Source organism: Vidua macroura, chromosome 17 (genome assembly GCF_024509145.1).
Source record: "Vidua macroura isolate BioBank_ID:100142 chromosome 17, ASM2450914v1, whole genome shotgun sequence".
Lineage (NCBI taxonomy): Eukaryota > Metazoa > Chordata > Aves > Passeriformes > Viduidae > Vidua > Vidua macroura.
The window spans coordinates 14,127,790-14,143,781 of NC_071587.1; the positions used below are offsets into that span (position 1 = coordinate 14,127,790).

Consider the following 15,992-nt stretch of genomic DNA (forward strand, 5'->3'; position numbering starts at 1 on the left):
TCTCCTCCCCAGAAGCTGATCCCGAGGAATTCCCACCAGTGTCAGCAGATCATTAGCTGCAGTGAAGCAAGAACTGTGAAACAGCTGCTTTTCAGAGGGCTGTTTGATTCCACCTCATCTGTGTCACATTCAGCACTTGACAGATTTTCGGAGGGGATTTCACAGGTTCAGAGCATCATCCGGAGCAGTTCCTCCCCAGGCAGCTGTGTGGGAGGACGAGGGGGTGATGTGTTGTTAAATGATCAGTCCTGCCTTAAAATGGACCTCAGACCCAGACAAGCCTGCACAATTCAGCAGCTTTTTTCTGCTGTTGCCTGTTGATTCATCCTGAAGCCACTGAGGAGGCAAAGGCATTTGAAATCCCTCTGACAATTGTAGCAACAGGCCATGGCTCAGCCAGGTGTGGGAAACCACGCTGCTGTAGGTGTGTGCTGGAAAGGTGAGAGAGATCCCTTCTGCTGGTGCAGGCTGAGTCAGTGAGGTGGCAGCGAGCCCCACGGGGGTGGGAGGGATCCAGAGCCCGTGTCCTGCTTGGCCTGGGCCTGCCCCTCACTCACTCTCAGGGCTGTCCCCTCACTCTCAGGGCTGTCCCCTCACTCTCAGGGCTGTCCGTGTCCACGTGCCCATCCCTGCCGGGACAGCTCGCTGCTTTGGGCTTGAAGCAGCTGCTGCTGGGTGAGCTCCTGCTGGGCCAGAGCTGCTGGTGACATTGCAGCTGGGGGGTGACTGAGTTCACCTGTCCCTTCAAACACAGCCACGTGGAAAATCACTCCCGGAGAGGTTTGACACTTGCAGACCGTTGTTTTTGAGCCATGAGGATGACTTCTGTAACATCAGCTCTGTTCCTTTGCCTTTCACCGAGAGCTGCAGCTCGGTTCTTGGGGAGTGGGTGGGCTCTGGTGTTACAGAAGTTGTTGACACGGGGCTGCCTCTCCAAGAGACAGATTTGTCATGACCTCTGGGAGCTCAGGCTGGGTGCCCCAATTCTCTTTCCACTCCTCGACTGAAGCATCCTGGAGCAGAGAAGGAGCAGGATGGAATCCAGGGTAGTAGGGCAGCTTGTTGTGCTCCATGCTGTCAGCAGCCTAAAACTGCTTCATGCAAATGTCTCAGGGTGTCCTCCACTGTGCCCCGGTTTTTTTTCTAATGAATCCTGTTAAACCTTCCCAAAGTCTGTCGCAGTTCTTGCTTTGTGGAATTCCTGTTTGCTGACTCTGAGCTCTGCTCATGAATCCCTTAAAATGCAAACTTAAATTGCACTTGGCACGAGAGAAGGAGACTAAAATCTTGTTCTTATAATAGATGTTCCAAGGTGGTAAAAAAGCAAAACAAACAAAACTTATTGCTAAAGAACCGTGTGTCCATCTAGAGGAATGTAAATAGTTTCTATTATTGACCGTATTTTGTTCCATTAAATTGGGTCAAATTTCTTATTTCCCTTTAATCAATTTCCCTGGAAGTTTCCTTTATTTTTCTCTCCTTCTAGTAGATTTTCCCATAATATTAGACAATCTGGGCCTATGATTTGTGACACATTAATAACTACAGAGGAAAGAGCTAGTCATGTAAAAGAATGTTGTCTTGGCAAGGCAGCGAGTGCTTTTCCTCAGCTGGGAGTTGTGCTGCTTGGAACAACAGCAGCAGGCAAGAAGGAGCCCTGCTTTATTCAGATAGAAAAGCAGAAACAAATGGTCTCTTTGCACTTGGGAGATACCCATTTGCAAGTTTAACCATAACCATGATTAGTATGGGAGTATCACAGTTTCCGGTTGAATTAAATGAATTTTTTCCCCCCTTTCGTTTCAACTTCAAGACAGTCACGCAGTTGGCTGCAAGTGCAGCCGACAGAAAAACTGCTGCTTTCTCTAAAGAACATCTTCTCTCTCCTGAAGCACAAATTCTGACAACATTTGCCACTCTGAACGTGCAACCGAAATATTTCAGTCTTTAAAGCTGCAGTCAGAGCGAAGGGGATGCCTGCCCCTCCTGCAGGCTGCCAGCCTTGCTCTGGGCTCAGCTCCTGCTTGCTTCTTGTCTTCAGAGCTGCTGGTGGCAAGAGCAAGCAGCACAGCACAGGGAGCGTGGACTGCTGAGCAGCGTTTCAGCTGAGCAGAGCCTGCAGCAGGGACTGAAGGGAAATGCTGTGTGTACCCACGGAGATGACTGGCACAGGGGTGACCCCAGGGCTTTCTGTCATTCATCACACGCTGCCCTGGTGAGCTGGCTGCAGTTCACAGAAAGTGTCACACTTACCTGACACTGCTGCTTGTCACTCCTCCTTTGCGAGGACATCATAAATTATCTGCAGAGGAGGAGGAGGTGGAGAAAAGCTCTCTATTTTTTGTGCTTTTTGCTTGGATGGCTCTGCACAAACTGCTGATTAAGTCTTGCTGGCAGCAAATTAGAAACTGTTGTCAGTCACACTGCGTTCTTCTTTGCAGAGTTTAGACCACATTCTCAAGGTTTCCCCACGAGGGCTGGAAATTAGCTTTATTTACTTGGTTTGTACATCTTCCACTGCTCCCTGCTCCTACCAGGAGGGAAATGATCCTGTCCCTCTGATCAGAAATTTGCTTCTCTCCAGGCTGCTTTGCTGATGTCTCCCTGGCTGCTGGAGGTGTTTCCTGCCCTTGGTCCTCCCCTGGCTGCCCAGCCTTTGTCTTTTCCCTCACTGCAGAGCTCAGGATGCTTCAGGGAGTGATGGAGGGCATCAAAGTCTCTCAAACATTAATGACTTGGATAAGTGTTGAGCACAGCAGCTCTGCTCCTATCAATCCTACCACAGGCAGCTCGTGGTAAATAAACCCAGTGTGACAGCAGGAATGAAATATTTGCTTTGGCTCTCTGAGGTTTGCACCAAGGTGGAAGAATTAATCCCATAACAAATTACACCTCTGCTATTGCTTCCAGGGGTCAGGGTTTCTTTAGCAGCAGACATCCTGCTCTATGTGCTCTTCTCAAACCCAACAGCAATCAGTGGCTGGATCAAGAGCCTTTGGGGGTTTGGAAAGACATGTCAGGGGTGGTGAGTCCCAGCTCAAAGGCTTCCAGCAAGCTGGGGTCAACTGGGGCTGCTCTGGGCAGGGTAAGGACAGAGGTGTCCAGAGAGGGATCTGAATAATTGTTCTGGTGAGGCCACTGCACTGGGGTGCCAGTTGTGACCCCACCCCTCCTAAACAGCCACATTTTTGGTTTATTGGCTTGTGAGTTAGTCACAGGTAGCAGTGGCTTTGTCCTCACTGAGCTGCACGTGAGCCTCAGTCCAGCTCCTCCTGATCAGGTGTCACAAGGACACAATCTCTGATGTCTCACTGTCAGCAGTGGGGACAGCAGAGAACCTAAGATCTGTGCTGCAGGCGTTGGAGGGTGTGGAGGGGCTTCACTCCAGCAGAAGTTCATCACAGAATTCTAGAATGTCTTGGCTTGGAGGGGACCTTAAAGCTCCTCCAGTCCCACCCCCTGCCGTGGGCAGGGACACCTTCCACCAGGCCAGGCTGCTCCAGCTGAGATTGTCCCTTGTCACCTCCCAGCAGCAACGGGTGGCACCCTCGTGGGGGAGATTTGGAGCTGCAACAGACTTCTGCAGGTCAAAATACCCTTTTTTTTTTTTTTTTCCCCTGAAAGCCAGATCTCCTCTCTGCTGCAAAAGGAGAGGTGTGGATACTGTGGGGAAGCAGGAGCCACCTTTGCCTGCCTTGGCACAGTCCCCGTGGTCAGGTGTGCATCCCCTGTGAGCTGCCCAGAGATTCAGGCCATCCTCAGCTTCTCCCCAGCTGCTGGCACAGGGCTGAGGGCTGGAGCTGGCAGGAGTTGGGTGCAGGGGAGCCTGGCTGGGCTGTGGGCAGCAGGGGCTGCTCCCTGCAGGCTGAGCTCCCTGCAGCTGCTGCAGGGCTCTGACAGTGGCTCCCTTTCTGTCTTGTGTCACTGCATGCATTGTATTTCTTGGCACCACGGATCCACGACATCTTGATTTGCAAACAGTCAAATAAAATAGAAAAATAATGTCCCCTGTTAATAGGTTGACACACTGCTTCAGGCCAAGTGTGAGTATTTCTATAGCATTTGCTTTGCTGCCTTATGTCAGTAACTGTTGCTATTGAAAGTAAACACCCCAACTGGTTAAATCAACAGTGTTTTGTTTATTCAAAGCTCATAAACTCCAGTAGCTGTAGGTCACTTTATGAAGTGCCAACCCCTGGGGGAAGAGAAGGAATAGTGTGAAATTATTGCATGCAGTGCACCCATCATGAGCCTTGGAGGAAGGGGATTTATTAGCAATTAATATTTCTTGCAGAGGAAAAAAAAATAATCCTATTGAGGCAGCTCCACACTGAACCTTGAACCTCTGTACTGGTGGAAATGGGGAAGGGGGTGATGCCTTCTTACAGGCTTGGGTGGAAAAAAAGAGACCTTGGAAAATGAAAAGTGGCTGGGGTTTTTATTATTAGAAAAGGATTTCAGACCACCCAGAGGGAGGAGAAGAATTCAGGTAAAACAGGGCAGGGGAAACCCTTCAGTGTGGGGTGTGCACTGGGGAGCTCAGCTGGAGCCCTCCAGCTGGGATTGCTCTGCAGCACAGCCGAGGCACAGGAGGTTTGCACACCTCCACTTGTCTCAGGGCAAGCAGCTTCTGGAGGTGCCCAAAGCCATGCCAGGTGCAGCAGCTCCAAATGGCACTGAGATGAGTCAGAGGCACTTCCAGGCTAAAATCTGTCCTTGCTCATGCTGAAAAAGCCTTGGAAAGCACTGATCTGTGGGATGGCAGGTACCAAGCTCTCTATTAACACAACAAAGCTGGAAAGACATGTAGCTTAATCTGGAATTTTGATGACTTAGGATGTTTTGGAAGCAAAATTTGGTGATTGAATCGGAATAAGGAGTGTCCAGGGCAATGTTTAAATACTTAAATGTTTTCTCTTGACTGTTGTAGACATGCTTCTTAATGATTGCTATCTACTCTTAAGCCTTTGGGGTTACAGATCTGTCTTTGTGATAAATCCAATTAGGAACTCATCAAAAATGTGAGTATTTTGGGAAATAAATTAATCCTACAGCCATGTGAAAGAAACTACTTTGAAAGTAATCTGACTATATATTTTTTAACTGGCAGTATATTAGCCCAGATGTTCCATACTTGAAAAGAACAATGAGTCCTAAAGTAGTTTTAAATAGATTTCAAAAATGCCTCTCAAATGTCATAAGAAAGTTACAACTATTGAATTACCTCTATTCTCTAGTAAGAGCAAAATCTCTGTCTTGTGGCTGAAGGGTTCAGCAGAGCTAGAAAAGTTGCTGTGAAAGGTTTAATGCTTGAGTTTTCTCACCAAATACTGCAACATTTTCTCCAGGTGACAAGAGAATTTTGTCTTTGCGAGGGTTGCAGAGCGGTAGAGCAGTGCCAGGTCAGGTCACAGCCTGCCTGGGTGTGAGTCAGGGCCAGCCCTGCACATCCAGCATCACATTTCCTCATTTCTGGCTCAGCAGCCAGCCGTGCTCAGTGAAGACACAAGTGCTCAGGGTCTCTGTCAGGGAGAGCTGAAATCCAGCCAAGGCAGCTGGGAAAGAGATGAGCAGGATCCTCTGGAGGCCTTTCCAGTTGGGGTGGATGAATCTGGAGGAGTTGGAGTGCAGGTCATGAACTCGCAGTTCCCCAGCCCCAAGCTGCTGCCCACCTGGTCTGCTCACAGGGAAGCTCCTGATGTTTTCCAGCTGTGTGTGTTGTAGGGAACAGTTCTCACATCTCCACTTCCCCCAGCTCCCGCTGCTCGATAGGAAGCATTTGGGATGGCTCTGCAGGGACGGTCACCAGGGCTCTCCAAAGCTCTTCTGACCACGCAGTGGCTGTTTTAATGGCATCAGAGGAAAGTAGCTGCAGAGATGGCGCTGAACTGGTTTTCTGGCTGGGGAAAGAGAGAATAACTTGCTAAAGTCACGCTCCAAATTCGTGGCCAAGAACAGTAAAGACCTTAGAAAGCCTTGCTGACGTCCATGTCCATCTGCATCCCACCTTACCTTTCCTTCCCTTGCCTTTTACAAGCAGACTCGGTCTGTGACACAGGGCCCTGCTCCTCAGATGTTCAGGCTTCTGCAGAAGGTGCTTGGACAAACCCTGGCCTGCAGCAGTCCTGCTGTGACCCCTCCTGATCACCTCTGGGCCTTCGTGGCTGCCCCACCAGGGCTCGGTGCCCACACATGGAGATGGAGATGGAGCTGTTGTTGGCAACCCCCTGTGGGAGGCAGTGGGATTTTGGAGAGGAGGTTCATTTTCTTTTTTCCCCTCTGAAGGAATTCAGTGTTATTCAGTGGAATCCTCTGTGCAGGTGGAATTTTTGGGCTCTAGGGCTGTAGTGTGCCTGCACTTGAAAATTTGGCTGTTGACTTGGAAACAGGCATGGGCAAGTTTCAGCTCATTCATCCAAGCTGTCCTTTCTCAAGGACAAGGAGCAGGGCCAGCACAGCTGAACCGCTGCAGCCAACTCCTGAATGTTTCCAAATAAAATGCCTTGAGTAAGTTTATTTTTCCCTCTCAGACCTAAATTTAGCACCCTGGAGAAGCTGCTTTGGCAGTCAGTGGATGGCAACGATGACAAGATCAATCTGTGGATAGTTCTGGGAAGATTTGGAAAGTCCTGGTAAAACAGAGTTGGTTTCATTCATGTTTGCAATTTGTCCACAGCCCAAAGGTCTGCTCATGAGCTTCCAATGGTTGAAAGACAAGACATTGACAGCTGCCTGGTTTATGGAGGTCAGCAGATGATCCTCACTGGACAGAATTTCACAGCAGAGTCCAAGGTGGTGTTCACAGAAAAAACATCAGGTAAGGCAGGTTTTTCCCAACTTTCCCTAACAGGATAAGGCAAATCTGTAGTGCCAAATCTCATCCTAAGATCTGTGCTCATCATGCTCAAGTGAGCAGTCCCATTCAGGTTCATGTAAGTAAAACCATGTGGGTAAAGTTAGGCTTGGGGGCAACTGTTTGTGTTGTTGCTTCACAGGAATCCAGGCACTGGGAATCAGCAGGGACAGGATTTGTTAGCAAAGAAGAGAGATGAGCACTACATGTTCCTCTGTGCTTGTTTAATCTCATGTTTAGTGGATGCTACTGTAGAAATCATCACTGAAACGAACATTTTTATTCATGTGAGCTACAGGCAAAGATTGTGTTTTCTTCCCTTTAGAAATCTGTGGAGAAAAAACAAACATAATGTGTCCTTTTATATAAAGTTATTTTTATATGTAATGAGATACAAGAATCCATCCCTTCTCCTTGCATATTTTTTATTGCAAACTTTGTGTTCCCTTTTTGCTATGAAGAAAACCCGGGGCTTGGAAGTTTTCTGTCAGTGAGCCGAGATAGAGCTGTCTTAAATGATGTGTCCAGTGCCTTGCAAGGAGTTTAAGAGATTGCATTGCCCAAGTGAGCAGCATGTGCATGACCTGTGGGGTAATGCCATTGGAAAAAAGTGAGAATCGAGCCACAAATGAATGTACATTCATGAACATACATGGGCACCAGCTGGTGACATGGGGGGGGAAGCATCCTGTGGGTCCCAGCTCCTTCCCACACCAGCAGCGAGCCAGGCTGGTTCTGCAGGTATGGGAGAGCTGTGGAGGTTCAGATGAGCCTGTGCAGTCACAGGATTTCTTCTGGCACGCTGTGGTTCCTTTCAAGCCCATGGATGAATTCCTTCCCCCTGTGCTGCCCCTGTTCCACCATGCCAGCGCCTCGGGAAGGTACATGGGGACATCTTGGCAGCCTGCAGTGCTACCTGTCCCAAGAATGTTCTGCAGGAGCTGCAGGAGATGATCCACTCAAAGGAGGCAGCTCTTGATGCCATTTCGAGGAAACATCCCAAACGCCCTGCCCCTATTTCCATATGAGAGCAGGGAAGGCTCTGGCTAGAAGAGATGTTAGAAAGTAAAAAGAGCAACAATATTTTCCACATTAAACCTAAAGCTTTTCTTCGCTGCTGGGGAAACTGCAGGGTTTTTCCCTCTTTTTTTACCTCCTGGAAGGGGAGAGACAGGGCTTATCCCAGCAGCAGTGCCCAGTCTGGAGCAGGGATTTGCTTGCTGGTGTTCCATATCCTGCCTCCCCCCCAGCCCTCGGCCTCTGCAGGCAGTCTCAGTCTGCTGGACTCTGAATAAATGACTGGCAGAAGGGGATTTGGAGGATGGGAGGTCCAGAGTCAAATCCTCAGGTTGAACCAGAAGTCTGTGTGGTTTGCAGTGGGTTATCTGGGGGATTCTGCTCTGAGTGGTGCTCTGTGTGTTCCACAATGCAGCAGCACCTCTGGCAGAGATGCCCTGAAGCGCTTTTAAATGAAGATGTCTTTATTTAATAGGTGTATCCTAAGGTGAGGAAGGTTAAGAAGCTGAGCTGGACGTGCAGATCATGCATGGGCTGAGTGCAGCAAACTGAGAATTGCTTTGAGCCTGCCTTGTCAGAGGTTGATGAGTGTCCCAGCTCACCTGAAAATCAGGATCTTGTGCACCTGAGGCTTTCAGCCTCCCTCATGCTGCACTGTAGACAATTCTAAATACCTCTAGGGTGTCTGCTCACAGCTGCCAGTGCCATGGGCTGCAGGAGCCCAGAGCAGTGAGCCCTGCTGTGCAGCCCCGGGTGTTGGAGCAGTGCCTGGGTGAAGGAGGAGCAGCTCACCCACGGCTCCCCTGCCCTGCACAGCCCGTGCAGAAAGTGCTGATGAGCTGCTCAGCGGCAGGGTAAGCCACAGCCACTGTGCTGGGGGTGGATGGCAGCCCAGCTCTGCTGCCCCAGCTGCAGCAGGCTGTGTCTCTTCCAGAGCACACCGCTGCCCCAGCGCCTGTGAGACAATCACACCTTTGTCAGGGCAGGAAGATGCAGCAAGCTCGCAGGGGAAGCTTGGTTTGCTTAGAGTTTCATTTTAACAGCTCACAAGCCTTGTCTGTGCTAGTAAGTGGTGCTGGATTTCCCACTTTTGCCACCAGTTTTAGCTGTGCTGGTAACAACAAGGCTGAGAGCTGCAGTGAGGGCAACCATCCCACAGCTTTTGGCATGCCAGGCTCCACAGAGCTCCTTGGCTTGGGAGTCCAGTGTTTAGGGTGAGAGTGGCAAGGCTCTTTTTTCCAAAAAAAAAAAAATCTTTCTTCAAGTACTTTTGTGCAGCCAGATTTTCTGCTGTTCAGTGTTGCACAGACTCCAAACTCCGGGTGCCCTTGGGTCTGGGACCCGGGTGAAGCCGTGCTGGGAAGGCGTCACTCACGTGCTCTACAGAGCTGAGGGAGCTGCTGCTTGGGCTCACAACTGGGAATTAGGTTTCATCCCTCAGGGGAACACTCAGAACCTCTTTCCATTTCCTCTGGATCTTGTAGACGATTCCTCACCCACCATTAGCAACGCAGAGGAACGTGGAACTGGTGACATTTGTGACTAAAATACGAGTCTCTGCGAGCAGTAACGGACAGGCGTTATTTGTCTTTTCACAGAATTGCAGATAGTATGCCTTTCCATAGAAATACCTGGAAAATAAGGGCGATTCCCCGAATTGTGGGGGTGTCATTGTGAAAGTGAGTGTCCGTGCCACGCGAGCCGCCGGCGGTGGCAGAGAGCTGGCAGGGGACAGGGCTGGGACAGGCTCGGCTCACGGCAGGAAATGGCAGCAGGAAACGGAGTGAAGGGGCTGGAGCTCAGTGCTCTGAGGGATAAAGTGCTCGTCTTTGAAATGCTGATGCATAAATAGCATTAATTTTCTGAATGCTGAAGTTTATCAACATGCAGGCCTCAGGGTTCCGAGTTCTTCTTAACGGTTATCTCTTGCTGATGCAAGATCGTAAAGCGTAGCTGCTGTGAGCCAGGGGAACTCAAGAATTCCCTAAGCCCAGCACACAAAAGCAGAGTTTGGCTGATGGAGTTTGAAGGTCTGAACTTGGAGACACGTAACTGAGCCCAGCTAAACTAAAGTAGGTCAGGGAAGCAACTAGATTGGACTGTACTCTTGTAATTTTGATCTGGAAGAGAAAGCTTGAAAAGCAGTCTTGGAGCTATCAAGGACTTGGAATAGGGTGAGGGTTAAGGGTGTCAGTGTTTGGTTGGGGCCCAGATCTTACAGTGCAGTTAAAAAAAGAAGAGTTTTGGAATTCCCCCTTTTATTTATTTTAATTGTCATGTAATAATTTGCAAGTCAGATGCCGGTTGCATTGTGTTTACTCCCGTTTGTGTACTGGTTACTGCTGCTCTGCTGTCAGTGCTAGAGGAGGTTCGTGTTTCTCGGGGAGAAAAGTGCAAATGGGCTGTGATTTCCCCTGCCAAACTCTTCTGGTGGCCACATGGACATCGTGAATCATCTCTAGGACAATGTGGGTGGTGGAGGAACAACCCAAACACAACGTCCATCCTTGGAGAGGCTCCACCATAAATCTCCAGCTTGGGCCAGGCAGGGTGAGGGGAGGAGGTGCTGCCTGTGCCCTTTGAACTGGGGCAGCTGCCAGGGCCCCCAGGTGTGGACATCCACAGCCCCTGTGACAAAATAGATCTGCCCAGCTCTGGAGCCAGCAGTGGTGTTGGACACACTTGGATGTGTCCTGGCTGCAGGAGAGCTCAGCAGGGCAGGCTCAGGCTGTGGTGTGCAGAGTGGGGGTGCTTGGGCTGAGGTTTTGTCTGCACAGTGCCCAAAGTGCTGCAGCCCACGTGCTGCAAACAAGCCATGGAATGTGTGCCAGGGGACTCCAGGAATCCTGCAGGACAATGCACTGGTGGGATGGCATCAGGGCAGGTTTAATGTGAAGAGAAGGTTGCTGCTGTGTGGGTTTGATGGTAGGATCATGCTCTTTGTGGGAGAGGTGAAAGGAAATTCCAACTCTGCCTACAGCAGCGTTCCCCTTTTTGCTAGGTCAGCTCCTCACCGGGCTCCAAACAGGGAGAATCCCTTTTTGTAGTCTGACAGTTTGGTGAATGATCCAAAAGCTCCTGGGGGATGCAGAAAATACCAAATGGTTTTCAGCAGCTAACTCTGTGAACTTAATAATGCAACATTAATGGTGCAATTTTCTCAGGCAAATTCGAGATAAAACAGACAAAAAGCTTTTTAAAAAACTTTCAATGTTTTCCCAGGTCCACTCAAAAGAGCTGTTTACTACTTGAACAAATAAACAACATTAAATATTGAATGTGAGAGTAACGAGTATTAATCAGGAGGATTGGTTTGCCTGGTTCTGCTGTGCAAATTAGAAAGTTTCAGGGTAATGGGGCCTTTGCCTTGTGCCTTTCCTTGCTGCTGTAGCTGCTGAAAGCCAGCAAACCTTTCTCCCCAAGGGTTTCCCCCTGGCTGGAATGTGCTGCCTGCCCCAGGTGTTCCTGTAATCCTACGGGGCAATCGCCTGCCCCAGGATTCCAAAAAAACACTGCAAAACAGGAAAAAATCTAGGGCTCGCACAGAGAAAAATGCAGGAGAGTGTGGCTGCAGAAACGGAGTTGCCATAGCTGTTGGAGACTCAGCGAGACAGGGTGGAATCCAGTGTTTTGGAAGGTTTCCCCGTATGACACAAGATTTTGGAATTTTACAGCTGGTAAATCCTTATTAACACAGGCAGCCACTGCTGGCCTGGATTCCCTGGCTCACTCTTTGCTATGGGGGCGCCTGGTGGAAGTGTGCCTGGTCCTGATTATTCAGCTTAATTGTTTAGGGAGAATATTAAAAAATAATCATAATTCTTGGCATAAACAAAAGGCAGAGAGACAAGCTCCCATCACCTGTTGACAGAAAATTGATCATGAAGAAAGCTGGCTTGGGGAGTGGAATTCCCTGTTCTCCCACTTAGTCATCGCATCCTGGTGTGACTCATTTTATTACATGGAGGTTCCCAGTGGTTTTATTTTGAGAGAAGCTTTTGTTTAATAATTTATATACACACACACAAAACACACTTATAATCTTAAAAAAACAACAAATCTATTCTGATGAATTGGCATAAGGAATTATTTGGAAGAGCTCTGGAATGAAATACTGTTCTCCTGCTTCACTGTTCAACTACTGTATTTATGTTTTATTTTAATGGGAATTGAATTCCTCAACAATAGATGGGGAGAATTCGCCTCTAGACTTGTTCTCACTGTGCAAAATGTCAGATTTGGGGCTGGGCTGGCTGGTGCATGACTAATCCATTGCCCTTTTACCTCCCAGACCTTGCCTTGTATCTCCAGCCTTGGTGACTCAAACTTCTGTCCTCAGTGCAGTGAAGGCACTGGCCTCTGCTCTTAACAAACAGAGCTCCATTAACTGCAGTGGGCAGTCTTGCTTCAGAAAGAAAAAGAAATCCATGAAAATGAAGCTCAGGAATAAATTAAATAGCTCTACTTTTCATGAGTTTTAAATAAACTCATGCTGTATTTGCTATAAAGCTTGAAAATTGTTTTGAAGTAAGAGCTTAGAAGGAGACAACTGCTCAGGACCAGATGCTGAGCAAGCTGGTGCTGACTTGAAGCAGAGTAACTTCCCAGCTGAAATCAGAATTTGTCCCTGAATTTGTCTGGGATTTGTCCAGAGCAGCAGAGATTCTGAGTGAGGGTTCCTGATGAGTTTCTGCTGCCCAGAGTGGTTTTGTCCTTTTGGAAACCGTTCAGTGCTCTCCCTTTGTTCTTGGGGTGGCTCTAAAAACCCTTCTTTGTTTTCCGGAGATGTCTGTTATCTGCTGATAAAAGCTGACAGAGATAATTGCTGTGCTTTTCTGGAAGGCCTTCCAAGAAACGGAGAGAATGGGGACAGTTCCCTGCAGGCCCAGGGGGAACTGTGCAGAACTGTCCAGAACTGTGCAGAACTGTGCAGAACTGTGCAGAGCTGTGCAGAGCTGTGCAGAACTGTGCAGTCAGAGCCCTGCCCCTCTGGTCACCAGGCTGGGTTTCTCTGGGGAACCAGTAACAGGTTGTTCATTAAGTAATTTGTGTAATGCTTGACTGAAAAGCAGTGTACATTTGCAGGCCTAAAATCACATGCAGGAGTGGAATCCCATCCAGAATCAGCACAATAGTATATTTAGTCTTCAGCTGCAGAGAACTGCAAAGAACATTTCCTGAGCCTCTCAGCCCATCACTCATGCTTGTTCAAATAAAGCAGTAAGTTTGTTTCCCTGCTAGTTACTGACCCCAAAGTCATGAGTAAGGGATCCTGAATAATGTGTAAAGGCTGTAACTGGTTCAGAAAACCTTTAATTGGCTAATTAAAAAGAGTCCTATAAGGGGCTGCAGAGAATCACCCAAAATGCTCCTAATGCAGACTGACATTTTGATTTCCCCCAGTTTGAAGCAGGACTTTGGTATGATCGCAGTTGGAGTTAGGAAGGGTAGAATTACTTTCTTCCAACAACTCATTCATTCCCCCAAAGAGTGCTGACACAATCAGATCTCTCATCGGGGTTTAATGCTAAGTCTCATAGCCCTGAAGCAGCACAAAAATCTCTATTTCCTGAACATTTCACTGACCTGTGGTGTTAAAGACTTGCCAACTAAGACAAACCATTAAATGAGCAGGGAACCACAACAGTAAAAATATTGCATGAGGCAGCCATGGCTGGTAAGACCTCAGGGTCTAAATCCAAGACTATTTTATCATCTTGAGAGCAAGTGCTGCCCTTTCCAGAGGCAGGGATTGAATTCCCTGTGGTGGAGGCACAGTTTGAAAGGCACCACACACGCAGACCTGGCTCTGGATTCCTCAGTGATCCTTTGCAGCTTTCTCTCCTGTCCATTGTTCAGGCAGGTTTCATTCTATGCAATAAGCATCTACCTGCACTTGTAGACTTTGGATTAAATTATTAATCAAGCTGGGCTTTAGTCCTCTGTGTTTCCAAGCAGGAGCTGTTTGTCCCGTTTGTGGCATGACAGAATTACGGGGTAATTAAGGCCAGAAGGGATCTCTGGAGGGTTGAGCACAACCTCCTGCTCAAAGCTAAACACATTCCTGGTGCCCAGGCACCACCTGGCCTCCAGGGAAGGGCCTTTGGTGTGACAGGTTTTGTGCTGGGGGCTGTGCTCCACTGTCACATCAGCCTTGGGATTTTTAGTGCATCCTTACAATCAGAATCCCGTTTTTGTTGAGGACTTCCTCCAAACATCCACTTTCATTTCCTCCTAAAAAATTTTGCATTTATGCACATCATAAAGGTGATAAATGCGTTGACAGTTTGGTGCAGGTTTTGTCTATTCATGATTTCCTGAAAGGATCCTGAGACTTCTCAGTTTATTCCTCCTGCTCTCCATTAGCTCCCAGAGTGTGCATAATCTGAAGTTTTCTTTTCATTACCAGGAAAAAGAATAGGTTAGAGAGAGAGACTTGTGAATGCAGTTGTATTTTTCATTTTCCTCACAGCCTCCCTCATCCTTCTGCCAAAAGCTCCCCATAATGTGCGTATCCAGAGCGGTTAAAGGAAAAGCAAATATTGATTGTCTCGAGCGAAAGTGAAGCAGTGAGACAGATGGAGCCACATCATCATATTGCAGCATAAAGGTCAGGGAGTGAACTGCAGAGTGCTTCAATTCAACAGGGCTCAAAGATCAGGGATTGCTGCTGCTGACAGATTTGTTAGAAACCTGTTTAGCTGCCACAAACGTGGAATATATCCAAACAGAAGCATCTATCATTGTTGGAATGGTAACCCCAAATACGTTTGTTTCTTGTTTGCCTTTTCTCATTCTTACTTTTGACCCACACAGACTTTGGGCTCAGCCTGAACATCATTTGATTTTTATGGTTGGCTTCATTAGCTTTTAGTGCAATTTCAGTGGCTCAGTTACTAAATCAAATCCCCTGTGGCTGTGCTTGCATGTGTTCCACAGCTCCTTGAATGTGCCACATGACTTGGAGGCCCGTTTCTACTTTAGTTTATGCATTTTGGATCAACAAAACCTTTTGATTTCCACCTTCTTTGTGAAGTTAGTGCTGTTGTATCTGCACAGACTGTTTGAATTTAGCAGTACAGAAACAAAGATGAAAACATTCTGCCTGGAGCAAAACCAGTGTCAAACATAGGAATGCTTGGCTGTCCTTGTCAGGACATCTTCATGTGGCATTGCTGAGACAGCTCTGATGTGTGTCTCTATCAGAGCTCTCACTTTATGATGTATTTTCTTGTTTCCTTTTCCCTTCTCTTTCCTTAGAGAACTCTAAAAAATTATCCTTTGGGGTGTTCAGGAGTGTGGGGAGGTTCCTTAACACACACTGAGATGGTTTCTTTTCTCTAAGGTCGCCTAGAAGAGGAATCTCCCTGTTGAGCATTTGCTGCTTCATAATCAGAGAAGGATTTGCTGGACTAACCCCCCCCCCAATATTCTGGCTCCCCCTTCCCTGTTTCTGTCTCAACAGCAGCAAGGAGTTGGCTGCATTAACAGGGCTACAGATTGAGTATAGCAGTGGCCAAAGTGGATGCTCATGTTAAATGACATTAAATAATGAAATATTTTCCATGCCTTTGCAGCAGCCCCTTGGGGTGGGCAGTGCCACAGCTCTGCTGAGGCCATCCCAGCCCCAGCAGCCACTCAGCCCCACGGTAGAAAAGACACCTGGTTCACAGGAGGGAGCTTCAAAAAAGGAGAGAGAAAACTGGGAGTTGTTCAGTGTTCCCTCCTTGCAGCAGGAGCAGCTGGAAGCCTGGAACCTCCTGATGGGGCCACACTTCCAGCTCCTTGGGATCTCCTGATGGGGCCACACTTCCAGCTCCTTGGGATCTCCTGATGGGGATACTTCCAGCTCTTTGGGATCTCCTGATGGGGACACTTCCAGCTCCTTGGGATCTCCTGATGGGGCCACACTTCCAGCTCTTTGGGATCTCCTGATGGGGACACTTCCAGCTCCTTGGGATCTCCTGATGGGGCCACACTTCCAGCTCTTTGGGATCTCCTGATGGGGACACTTCCAGCTCTTTGGGATCTCCTGATGGGGACAACTTCCAGCTCTTTGGGGTCTCCTCATGGGGACACTTCCAGCTCTTTGGGATCTCCTCATGGGGACAACTTCCAACTC

The 15,992-nt window shown here is 48.3% G+C and overlaps 1 protein-coding gene across 1 annotated transcript in view; it reads left to right on the forward strand.

Annotated features, from left to right (window-relative positions):
* The window catches only part of NFATC2 (nuclear factor of activated T cells 2), a 73,526-nt gene that overhangs the window by 26,105 nt on the left and 31,429 nt on the right, over positions 1-15,992 (forward strand). Inside the window, exon 6 of the mRNA XM_053993203.1 lies at positions 6,677-6,817. Within this exon, the coding sequence (XP_053849178.1) occupies positions 6,677-6,817 (141 nt within the window). The remainder of the gene's footprint in view (positions 1-6,676; positions 6,818-15,992) is intronic.